Source organism: Idiotropiscis lumnitzeri, chromosome 17, assembly GCF_059441095.1.
Source record: "Idiotropiscis lumnitzeri isolate Australia: NSW breed Sydney's pygmy pipehorse chromosome 17, RoL_Ilum_1.0, whole genome shotgun sequence".
Taxonomy (NCBI): domain Eukaryota; kingdom Metazoa; phylum Chordata; class Actinopteri; order Syngnathiformes; family Syngnathidae; genus Idiotropiscis; species Idiotropiscis lumnitzeri.
The window spans coordinates 12,558,557-12,570,439 of NC_142407.1; the positions used below are offsets into that span (position 1 = coordinate 12,558,557).

General features: G+C 44.2%; 1 protein-coding gene across 8 annotated transcripts in view; it reads left to right on the plus strand.

The window, feature by feature from the left end:
- LOC148320307 (acetyl-CoA carboxylase) overlaps positions 1 to 11,883 on the plus strand; it is a 28,150-nt gene that overhangs the window by 14,472 nt on the left and 1,795 nt on the right. For 3 of the 8 annotated variants that reach the window (XM_088278808.1, XM_088278812.1, XM_088278813.1), the window contains 23 exons: positions 46 to 153; positions 236 to 292; positions 572 to 616; positions 1,473 to 1,514; positions 2,121 to 2,336; positions 2,437 to 2,592; positions 2,674 to 2,898; positions 3,363 to 3,518; positions 3,642 to 3,788; positions 4,003 to 4,272; positions 4,366 to 4,463; positions 4,628 to 4,748; positions 4,838 to 4,948; positions 7,095 to 7,238; positions 7,318 to 7,438; positions 8,482 to 8,578; positions 8,695 to 8,791; positions 8,888 to 9,023; positions 9,114 to 9,291; positions 9,365 to 9,477; positions 10,198 to 10,352; positions 10,585 to 10,755; positions 11,538 to 11,674. In XM_088278808.1, coding sequence (XP_088134934.1) covers positions 46 to 153; positions 236 to 292; positions 572 to 616; positions 1,473 to 1,514; positions 2,121 to 2,336; positions 2,437 to 2,592; positions 2,674 to 2,898; positions 3,363 to 3,518; positions 3,642 to 3,788; positions 4,003 to 4,272; positions 4,366 to 4,463; positions 4,628 to 4,748; positions 4,838 to 4,948; positions 7,095 to 7,238; positions 7,318 to 7,438; positions 8,482 to 8,578; positions 8,695 to 8,791; positions 8,888 to 9,023; positions 9,114 to 9,291; positions 9,365 to 9,477; positions 10,198 to 10,352; positions 10,585 to 10,755; positions 11,538 to 11,674 — 3,101 coding nt within the window. The remainder of the gene's footprint in view (positions 1 to 45; positions 154 to 235; positions 293 to 571; positions 617 to 1,472; positions 1,515 to 2,120; positions 2,337 to 2,436; positions 2,593 to 2,673; positions 2,899 to 3,362; positions 3,519 to 3,641; positions 3,789 to 4,002; positions 4,273 to 4,365; positions 4,464 to 4,627; positions 4,749 to 4,837; positions 4,949 to 7,094; positions 7,239 to 7,317; positions 7,439 to 8,481; positions 8,579 to 8,694; positions 8,792 to 8,887; positions 9,024 to 9,113; positions 9,292 to 9,364; positions 9,478 to 10,197; positions 10,353 to 10,584; positions 10,756 to 11,537; positions 11,675 to 11,883) is intronic. The other 5 variants (XM_088278810.1, XM_088278814.1, XM_088278811.1 and 2 more) reach the window with 3 other exon arrangements.

The following is an 11,883-nucleotide window of genomic DNA, read 5'->3' on the forward strand; positions in this document are numbered from 1 at the left end:
GTGCAAATTTTAAAATATTTTTTTCATTGCTTTTTGCTCATCCAGAGCACCCAAGAGGAACCCATCCACATATTGAATGTGGCTATAAAGACCGATAGTGATATGGACGATGACGGCCTGGCAGCCATGTTTCGGGAGTTCACCCAATCAAAGGTAGGAAGTAGAACGTTGCTTAAGTTGATTATGCCAACCAACCGACTAACTCAGGTATTTTGTATTTCTCAATCCATCCCAGAAATCTCTGCTGTTTGAACACGGAATCCGTCGCTTGACCTTCCTTGTGGCTCAGAAGGTAAGATGCTCGTTCTGTGCTTCGGTAATTGCTTAATTTGTGTATTTGTTTGCTTTCTGCCTTGCATGTCACTCTTGTAATTGTTAGGGCTGCTATTTATGCTAAAAGAAATTTTTTTTTAAAAATCCCAATATATGCTAATAACTAATATTGCCTAATTTGCATAGCATATTTTGTATGTTGTTGTAATCATTTGAGATAATTTGCATTATAAATTGAGCCTTGTCTCTCCTGTATCTCCTCTTGCATGCCTTGCTTGCGCAACATTTATGATGACAGGATTTCAGGAAGCAAATCAACTGTGAGGTGGACCAAAGGTTTCATGTAAGTAGAGGCGAAGGGGGAAGGAGGGCAGCTAGTCTCATGAAATGAAAGAAAAAGACCTCATTAGATGGGTTTTCCTTTAAAAAAAAAAAAAAAAGTCTGTGGATACTGTTCACTCTGTAGCCACGACATTGCGTAAACCGATTGTTGCATAATGTGTCCAAACACCAACGGTCCGGTAATGACGGCATTAATGAGAGCATCGTGAGGAGTGCCCTGCCTTTCGACCATGATACTGTTTTGACAATAGGCTTTGATTTCTTTTTTTTTTTTTTTTTTCCCCTCCCTTCTTTTTCTTTTTTTCATGGCCCTTCCGCGACGGCGAACTAATCATGCTCAGAGGTGTCCGTGCCATTATGAGGCCCTCGTTAAATGGAAGGGGGATTTTTGTCGCACTCTACCTCCAAAACATTTCTCCCCGCCCATTGACGATAATCTTGACCGAATGTGTAATCAGTGTCAAATTGTGTCGGCCAAGCTTGCACTTTGTGTACAATTGCTTGCCTTCAGTTATCAAGTCGCACGTGAGGTGAGGAAAGCGTCTCCAATCGGGCCGGCATTGTTGTCGAACACTTCATCTGATATCATTCAACTGGGCAAGCGGCTATTTAGCGGATGGAGCGTCTCGGAAAGAATGACATGTTTTATTCATCCACAAAGGGAATGTATACCTTTCAACACGGGCCATTCTTATATTCACTTACCATCAGGAAGAATTCCGTACGAGATATATCAGCTACAAATAACTTATTCGAGCTTGTTGTGATGACGTTTCTATGTTGCGCCGACTTAAATGTTTTTATTTTGTGGTGTGTGTGTTTTATTGTTTTTCCTTTTTCTTCTATTTCCTACACAGAGAGAATTCCCCAAATTTTTCACATTCCGCGCCAGAGATAAGGTATGAGTGTCATTTTGATAAACCATGAACGTTTTCTGCATTTAAAACAATGCCAAAGCTAAAGTTGCTACAAGGGGTGCTTAAGGAGACTTCAGAATTAGGCATCGGGCAACCCGTTTCAGCAGTTGAGCACCAACTCTTTAACGTTACGGTGACTATATTTTGGATTGATTGTTGAGGCAACTTTTATTTATTTATTTATTTTAACCCGAGGCTGCACCGGATTTCTTCCCTTGTAGACATTTGATGGCTCCTTCTCTCTCTCTCTCTCGCCCCTGATAGTTTGACTACAATGACACCAGCAAAACTCATTAAAGTAATGAACTCTTTAATTATGTCTCCCATTTAAGAGAAATGACACCCATTAGCTGCTCTCTGAGAATGAGATTGCCCACGATTTCATTTACTTAATACTGTGTGTAGCTCTCGGGCATCTTTCTACTTTTATTGGGAGCCGGTGTTCTTGAAACTGCCATTGATATCATCTCGGTTAATAGCAGTGTTGCCTTGTGAAGAAAAAAAAAAAAAGTGTCAATTTCTTGAAGAGTGTGTGTGTGTGTGTTGCATTGTTTTTTTTATTTCGACATGGTGGCATTTTCTCAACAGTTTGTGGAAGATAGGATCTACCGCCACTTGGAGCCGGCTTTAGCGTTCCAGCTGGAGCTCAACCGCATGCGAAATTTTGCCCTGACAGCCATTCCGTGCGCCAACCACAAGATGCACCTCTATCTGGGTGCAGCACGCGTGGAAGTGGGAGCAGAAGTTACAGACTACCGGTTCTTTGTGCGAGCTATTATCCGCCATTCTGATTTAGTCACCAAAGTAAGAACCTGACAACCTGCTCCATCTGCTCGATCAGCCACAGATGAATCATACCTACCCCTCACTGATTGTTTTTTTTTTCTTTCTTTGCCTTCACCAGGAGGCCTCTTTTGAGTACCTTCACAATGAGGCTGAGCGTTTGCTTCTAGAGGCCATGGATGAGCTCGAGGTTGCTTTCAACAACACGACTGTGCGTACGGACTGTAACCACATCTTCCTCAATTTTGTCCCCACAGTCATCATGGACCCCTCGAAGGTATAGTGCGTCAGAAACAACGGCTTCAGATTTTCTTTGTGATTTAGCATCGACTTTGAACTAGTATGCCTCCGTGAACAGATCGAGGAGTCCGTGCGTTCCATGGTGATGCGTTACGGCAGCCGGCTTTGGAAGCTGCGCGTCCTGCAAGCCGAACTGAAAATTAACATCCGCCTGACGCCGACCGGAAAACAAATCCCCATTCGCTTGTTTCTCACAAATGAATCCGGCTACTACCTGGATATCAGCCTCTACAAGGAGGTCACTGACTCCCGAACGGGACAGGTGGGGCCCAAAGACCGCCAGGTGGGGCACTCATACATTTTCCATCACAGGAATTGTGCTCCGGTTCCGTCATGGAGTCCTCATCATCCGAGTTGCAATTTAATGGCCTCTTTTTAGGAGGTTTTGTCAAGTAGCAGGACGTGTCTGTTTTTAAAATACAGGGTGTCACTTTACAAACGCTTAGAACTGGCAAGCATAGCAAGATCCTAGAATCTTGTCAAAGGTGAATTTTATTTTTTTTTTTATTTTGATTTCATTGCTATTTACTGATGAGGCCATTCGCTGTGAGCGAGAAGTTCTTTTTTGTCTTAGTGTGATAAGAATGGTTGATCAGAAGACTCGCGTAAATGAGTCTTTGACAACCATCAATCCCAATTTGCTCGTTCGCGTACGGCAAGAAATTGAATCCCATTTTCCATTTGCCGTGTTGCCAAAGGTTCGCAATTTTTAACAGTTTACAGTACCTTCCCTCCTTTTTTGTGCAGATCATGTTCCAGGCATATGGAGACAAGCAGGGTCCTTTGCACGGCATGCTCATCAACACACCCTACGTCACTAAGGACCTGCTGCAGTCCAAGCGCTTTCAAGCACAGTCGCTGGGAACTACTTACGTCTATGATTTCCCAGAAATGTTTCGACAGGTACATTACAAACCTCCATGTGTGTCTTTAACGTCATCAGAATTATTACTTTTAATTTCATGTTGATTTTTGCTTTTGATGCAATCAATACACCTGACCGGACTCTTCCACCTCTTTTTCCAGGCTCTGAAAAAGTTGTGGCACTCAAGCCAAGCGCATGCTTTCGTACCTAAATGCCCTCTTCCCTCCGAGTTGCTGACCTTCACCGAGCTGGTGTTGGAAGCCCAAGGTCAACTGGTGCAGATGAACCGACTGCCAGGCGGCAATGAGGTTTGTTGTTGTGCTTTCATACTTTAATAAAAGTAACTGGTAAACCTCTGAGGCAAATTGTTAACATCCAAAATGTTCTGTTATCCTTGCAGTACATAAGTGATACATCTTTTTTTTTTTTTTCCCCAAGATGCAGATTTGAAATGTAACGCAAACATTTTTTGTTGTATTTACTTGCATATGTCTCTTTTCTTCCCCCCCCCATCTACTGTAGATTGGTATGGTGGCATGGCGCATGACCCTCCGCACTCCCGAATATCCAGCAGGACGCGAGATCATCGTCATCAGTAATGACATCACGCACAAGATCGGCTCATTCGGACCTCAGGAGGATGTGCTGTTTCTGCGCGCCTCCGAGATGGCCCGGGACGGCGGGATCCCTCGTATCTACATTGCGGCCAACAGCGGCGCCCGCATTGGCCTGGCTGAGGAAATCCGACACATGTTCCACGTGGCCTGGCAAGATCCCGCCGACCCATACAAGGTCCGTTACGAAACCAAATTTGCCGTTTGAGGTCAGATGTTGCCACTGTCGCCGTCATACAATAACAGAGGTGTCACCGTCTTGCCCCTGCAGGGTTTCAAGTATCTCTACCTGACACCTCAAGATTATAAGAAGGTCTCAGCCCTCAACTCTGTACATTGCGAACATGTGGAGGATGAGGGAGAATCCAGGTACGTCTCTAGATTTCTGGATAGTGTGTGGGATGGGAAAGGATTAAGGAAGCTGTTCATAGATCAATTAAGTATGCATAGTGATTAAGATAAAAAGTGGAAGGCAAGACTGTTGGCCGCTCACCCCTGAAAAGACGTGAACTGCATTATTTGCCGTCACCTAGGTACAAGATCACTGACATCATCGGAAAGGAAGAGGGGCTGGGTGTGGAGAATCTGAAAGGGTCTGGCATGATTGCTGGAGAATCGTCCGTGGCTTATGAGGAGATCATCACCATGAACCTGGTAAAGAGCACGTGTGTGCAAAATACAAATAGCTTTTCGCTGTCAACTCGGTGTCAAGAAGCCTTAACGTTGATCGTCTCGCTTAAAAGGTAACGTGCCGAGCCATTGGAATCGGAGCCTATCTTGTGAGACTCGGTCAGAGAACCATTCAGGTGGACAACTCGCACATAATCCTTACTGGCGCTGGAGCACTCAATAAGGTAAAGCAACGGGATAGTCCAAACAAATGTTGCAATATTTTAATAGCATTGTCACCATTACGCAGCGACAGTCGACGCCCGCATTCTCGCTTTTGGGCTCCGTCAGATTCGCACATTTATTGAGTTTTTCCTCCAGGATCTCCAAAAGCAATGCATACAAATTCACAATACATTTTTTATTCCATTAATATGAGAGCACAGCAGGGGGAGTCATTAAAATTTTATTTCATTGTTTAAAATTATAAATGTTATCTTTTCTGTTTTGTACTTGAGATTTCCTGTGCTTGTAAAGAGTTTTACTGAATACGACAGTTGTTGAGATTTTTTTTTTTTTTTTTTTTTTTTGGCGCTTCTAATTTATGTTCCACAAGGATACCCTTGCAATCCCAGACCCCCTACCTTCATTGTTAAATAATTGAAGGCGAATCATGAAGCTCTATTTGCTTTGCTGGAGGCTGCAATGCGGGACATCCGCATTATTTGTTTTCCATTAAAATGAATGTTTTGCTGAGACAGGTTTTTTTTTTCTGCTTGTTGTTGATTGCTGTGAGTGCTCATGTTTGAGCCTGCACGCTTTACTTACTACGTCTCCGGTTTTTCTTATTTTCCCTCCCATTCACTCCTTGTCAGCGTAATAAGATGTCTCCATTTCAAATTAATTGACAGGCGGCAGCATGAGAAATCATGCAAATGGCAGGTTGTCGGCGCACCTATTTGCTGAAGCCTCTGTTGTTTTTAGACGACGCCACTGTTTAGCTGTTTGCTGTTGAAGTGTCCACATCACAGGCTAATAGCGAAACGCTCTGAGTTGAAGTAGATGTGATTGTATTTTTGCTAAGATTGGGAGCAAGATATTTCTCGCTTCTTTTCTCTCTTTCTCTGTCCAACCACCCCCTCTCCCCCCGCCCCCCATTCTTCGAGTGACTTCCCGGCTATTAACTGAAACTTAATTGAGAGCAGGAGGCTGCCACCCCAAGATCATCATTTAATTAGCCTCCAGAAAGCTTCCATATTTTCATGGGCTTTGGATAGTAACTACGAGCACAAATACCCCAATGAGCTGTTCCATCGACTTGGCCTCTCTTTTCTCTCTCCTGGCGATCTCCCTCCTTTCCTGCTCCTACATCCCCTCGCTGTCTCTGCACAGCGGAATCTTAATGAAGCCGCGATGGCCGGAGGCTCAGAGGCTTTGTGTGTGTCAAGGTGACTGCAATGTTTCTCGGGACCGCAGGCTTTCCTGACAGCTTTAGGAGAGCGCCCTAGATTTGTAGCCAGATACATAACCATTAATGGTAATAAAGAAAGTAAATGATGGCTGAAAAGGTGAAAGCCGAGGCTAGGGAGTGTGCTCTTCTGATTTTTACTCAGCCATGTCAGGCCCTTGCCACCTGTTCCTGCCTGCTTATGAAAATAAGGCAGGCTGAGGTTAGGACTTTATGGATTTAGGTTGGTTCAGGGTCACTTTGCCAGATAAAAGTAGTTTGCTTGATTCGGAGGATTGCACTGTCCATGGCAAATTATTGGCTATTAGTGCATTCTTTCCACATGTTTGTAAAGTGTGTTGCCATGGCGTTTGCGCATAGGATACGAAGAGCTTGAGCAGGCCATGTTACACTCCTGGTGTACAAAAATAGTAGTAGTAGTTATATTCTATATAATTGTAACGTAATCGAATGTTTAAAGGGGAAGTCAACCCCCCCCCAAAAAAAATTGCAATAAATTGTTCTGTGTGCCTTCACTAGTCTGAACATGTCATTGTGATGAATAATGTTTGTGGAATATAAGTTAAGTTGCAAAATGCACCCGTTTGTAGGCATCAGTCGCCAGAAGTGACAAAATGGCTGCCCACTGAGATGGCTAAAAATGTGTGGATTTTGCTTATTAATCACAATGCCATGTTTAGAAGCATAGAACATTTTATTTTATTATTTTTGGGGGCTTGATTTCCCCTTTAAATATTTTTATCAACACATTGCTCTATTTTATGGGCAAGCTAAATTCATCTAAAGCTCCCCAGCCTGATTGAAATCATATCCACCTCCCATCCAAATCCTCCAGCTCTTACATTGTCGTTTCAAATGGCAGATGCAAAAAAGTATGGCATGCTCAATCGCACTCGTGTTGGTGCATGTGTGTCCTCCGCCAGGTGCTGGGCCGAGAGGTTTATACATCAAATAACCAGCTCGGTGGGATCCAAATCATGCACAACAATGGTGTGACCCACAGTACTGTTTGTGATGACTTTGAGGGAGTCTTCACTCTCCTGCAGTGGCTCTCTTACATGCCCAAGGTAGAATCTAACAACTTGATTCCTATCGCGTGATAGATTGAATTAGAGCTGTATTTATTTCGGGGTTTTTTTTTCACAGTGCAAATTTTGTCCGGTGCCCATTGTGAGTGCCAAGGACCCCGTAGATCGACCTGTTGAGTTTGTGCCCACAAAGGCACCCTATGACCCTCGTTGGATGTTGGCCGGTCGCGCCAACCAGAGTGAGTGCCCTTTTGAAGTTTTTTTTTTTCTTTTTGTGACTACATCTTAAGATGATCGTGATGGCATTATTTTAAATGGATGGATGTTCTTATCGTGCATCAGTCCAAGTTTTCAGTACATTCTTTTTAGGTAGGCCAAGTGCGTGGCCATGATAAAGATTATTTATTTTTTGCTACCTAAAGTAAATATAAAGATTTATCATGTCCAGCAAATGTGCCACGAGTTAGAAGTTGCAATTACTCATTTCAAAGAGAGCCTCTGGGTAGCCACTAAGAGAGAAACCGTTAAGTCTGCTATCATGCTCCAAGAGACAAGATCAAGATAGCACCGAAATGGATGTGACTGCGTTTCCCGACTGCAAGCCTGGACTGTGCAGGTCCTGCAACAGTGTAATTATAGCTTGAGACCACAGAGATGTTGGAGGATTGTGTAGAAAGAGGCGCACCTTGGTGGGAGGGATGAGCGGCAAGTCTTAATTGAACAGTAACCTCCTAGTGGATGGCGTGTTTCTCAGGGTTAGCAAGCAGAAAAACAGCTTCGCAAGCCTTTTGTATCCAATCATCCATTATGTTTCCTGCCAGGATTACTGATAGAGGGAAAACACACACAGCCTTTCTCTGTATTAACAAGAAATGGATGAAATGTAAGGGGGAAAAAAAAAAAAAAGTGATTCATGTTTGTGATTAAAATTTGCTATAAATCAAGATTTTTCCCAACCACCAGCCGCAGGCCACTTTGGAACGAGCTGCTCAGATAAAAGAAAAAAAAGTGTACTTGTTTATATTTTTAAACTAAAAAAATAAAATTCATAACAAAAAAATTTTTTTTTTAAAAATCATTCAGTCGCTAATTTAGGCTGCTAACAAAACGGCTAGCAGCTCACTGTTAGCATTAGCAACAAGTGCCAGCTCCGCCCACCCCCTCAACACCGGTTGGCATACCGCAAAAGTTATGGACCTGTATGAACCGGTCCGTAGCGGACCACCGCGATCAATGACTGTCTCTGGTCCTTTTCATCTGATTTCAATCTGCGTATCTGAAGGTCCGAAAGGTTCATGGCAGAGCGGCTTCTTTGACCATGGCTCCTTCATGGAGATGATGCAGCCGTGGGCTCAAAGTGTGGTGGTCGGCAGAGCTCGGTAAGCCCCAAAATAGAGACAAAACAATACCTGAGAATGGATTTCCCGTGTTGTAGTAAAATTTCCTCTCCGCCAGTATGGTCGGTGTCTGCGCTTAAAATACTGTATTTGCGCAGACTGGGTGGGATACCAACTGGAGTGGTTGCTGTGGAAACTAGGTCAGTGGAGCTGTCAATCCCAGCCGATCCAGCTAATTTGGACTCGGAGGCCAAGGTGAGGGAGGTCACTCGCTGCACACGCTCAAGTATGAGCTAAGTGTTTCGTTGTCTTTCCATGGAGTGACTGCGATGTTGCCATGTGTATGTTTAGATCATCCAGCAGGCAGGACAGGTGTGGTTCCCCGATTCGGCTTTCAAAACAGCGCAAGCTATTAAGGACCTGAACCGAGAGGGGCTGCCTCTCTTCGTGTTTGCCAACTGGAGGGGCTTTTCTGGAGGAATGAAAGGTGTGAAATGAAAGAGACTTGCTATTTATAGTTCTCTAATATGGATGCCATTTCTAAATACATTTTGTTTTTTTTGTTTTTTTTTTTTAGACATGTATGACCAAGTGCTGAAGTTCGGCGCCTATATTGTGGACGGGCTGCGGGAGTACAAGCAGCCCGTCCTGGTCTACATCCCCCCCCAGGCCGAGCTGCGGGGAGGTTCCTGGGTGGTCATCGATCCCACCATCAACCCTCGTCACATGGAGATGTACGCCGACAAGGACAGCCGGTAAGGTGGTTCGGAAACCACATGTGAATGCCTGCGTGAACTTTTAACCCACTCAAACCATTGATGTGCTCAGAGGTGGAGTGCTGGAGCCTGAGGGGACAGTGGAGATCAAGTTTAGGAGGAAGGACCTGGTGAAGACCATGAGACGAGTAGATCCCGTCTACATGAGCTTGGCTGAAAGACTGGGTCAGTCGTCATCTTCACTTCCAATTAATGTTCTTTAGTGGACGCGATCTACTTCATTTGTAGTCTTTCACCCTCCCATTCCCCCGTCGGAAAGAAACGGGCTGGGGGGGGGCTGTGTACCTTCACCCTTCTTTATCTGCGGATAGTATCATCTTTGCCGCGTCCCCCAGAGAGACGTGTCAATCACAGCTGGCTAGGATCAATTGTCAGCTCGCGTGCCTCCTTGGCGCAGCTTATCGATTTAACTCACAGGAACTGTGATCCAATGTTGCGTGCGTTTGCCGCTTTGGGAAAACTGGTGCAGTGTTATTGAGGAGGGTTTGAGAGGAACAGATTGGAATTGACAGAAATCAGTCTGCAGCCAGAAAGCTCGGAGAGGAAAAGCTAAAGAAAATAACGTTAGGCTGGCTTAACTCATCTGCTGCTTTTTACATTTTGAACACATTGACTTTCGATATTTGTCTCATCCGCTTACATTTTTTATTGTCTACTATTTTTCCCTCCATTTGAATATCTTTAGTTTTACTTATTGGAACAGTTTTCACAATGATGACTATTTTTTTCAGCAGATTTGAATTGGTTTCAAAATTAAAAGAAAAAAACCCAACATAACTTTTATTACCCTAACTCAGCCGAGAATCAACTTCCTGTCCTGCCATCACGCATGTCAAGTGCACTTAATACAAACTTTGCATTAAAACGCTTTGTTCTCTTCCAAAGGAACCCCGGAGTTGAGCCCTCCTGACCGTAAGGAGCTGGAGACAAAACTAAAAGAGCGCGAAGAGTTTCTGTTGCCCATCTACCACCAGGTGGCTGTTCAGTTTGCAGACCTGCACGACACGCCGGGCCGCATGCAGGAGAAGGGCGTCATCACGGTGGGTGCTTTGCCTCGTCTCCCTTGACAGAATCGCTGCATTTTTTTGCTGGAAAACCAGCGGAGAATTTTATGCCGTAATCCGATTGATGTTATGCAGGTTTTAATGTTAGTAGGGCTGTCCTTGTTTTTATGTCGCATCAAATATCACATTAATTTTAACGGCATGGTTCGTGACATTTAATGTCCCCATTATTTCATTAACAAGATGTTTGTCCTGTTTTTGCTGTCAGGATATCCTGGAGTGGCAAACATCGCGGCAGTTCTTCTACTGGCGCCTGCGGCGCCTCCTCCTGGAAGAGACGGTGAAGAGAAAGATCCAAGCAGCCAACGGCGAGCTGACAGACGGGCAAATCCAGGCGATGCTGCGCCGCTGGTTTGTTGAGGCGGAAGGTGCTGTGAAGGTAACGCATCCATGAGTTGGTTACCTTCTTTTTTAGATTCCTAATATAACAGATGAGTTATTTTTTTTTCATTAATTTCATTTTCATATAAAGACAAACAGTTTAATTTCACCTGCTCTATTGGAAGCTGACCGTTTTATTTGACAACTTTTGATGGAATCTTTTTGCATATTGTGGTCGATTTTAAAGATGCCCGTCGAAATGCTTTGTTCCCAAAATAGTGATGAAATATCGCATGAAATCAAGATACATAGCCACAGTTCCCTCAGGCCCAATGTGCGCCTCCGAGGAGCAGCAGGCAGGAGCTGTCAGGAGCCATGTTGCCTGCAACTCTGCCTTCTTGTCTGCGAGAACGCTAACCCCATCAGAACTCACTGTCTTAAGCCACAATTAATCACAGCCCTGGCACGTGCTGATAGGAGAGCAACACGCTGTCTCTTAATTAAAAGCAAACAGATTAAAAATGATTAATAAGGGCATTAAATGTTCTTGCGGACCTCAAGCAGGGCTATTCATATAAAGGCAAGGGCCTATTAAACTCCTCCACCCTCAAATCTTTAAGCCCCTCCAGCCTGGCTTTGTTTGGGATCAGAGATGCCGGTACTCATGAATACTAATATTCCTATCAGGCCCAAGACATCATGCGTCCACTTTGAGCAGGTCCACTTCTTTTTGTTTGTGTTCGTATTGATTTGTGCACACTCCACCGGTACCGTTTTTCTGAGCTTTATGTTTAGTTCCCAATTAGCACAATGGTTAAACGTGACAATGACATCACGCAGGCCTATCTGTGGGACAACAATGAAGAGGTGGTGGGATGGCTCGAGAGGCAACTGGCCGAAGATGAGGGAGCGAGGTCCGTCATCGACGAGAACATCAAATACATTCGCCGTGATCACATCCTCAAGCAGATTCGCAGGTGAGTCGCAGCAGCAACATCGGCGTTGGGTGATAATGGCTTTAAAAGCTCCCTTTTTTTTTTCAAATGTAACTTCTCAAAAATCCAATCTCCAATTCTAAGCGTCTTTTTTTTTCACCCTTTGCTTATGGAAAATGCAAATATCAAGGACATTTTTCAAATCAAGTTCTGAGATTTAATTTTTTTTTCCTGTGGATACCAAACAAGCC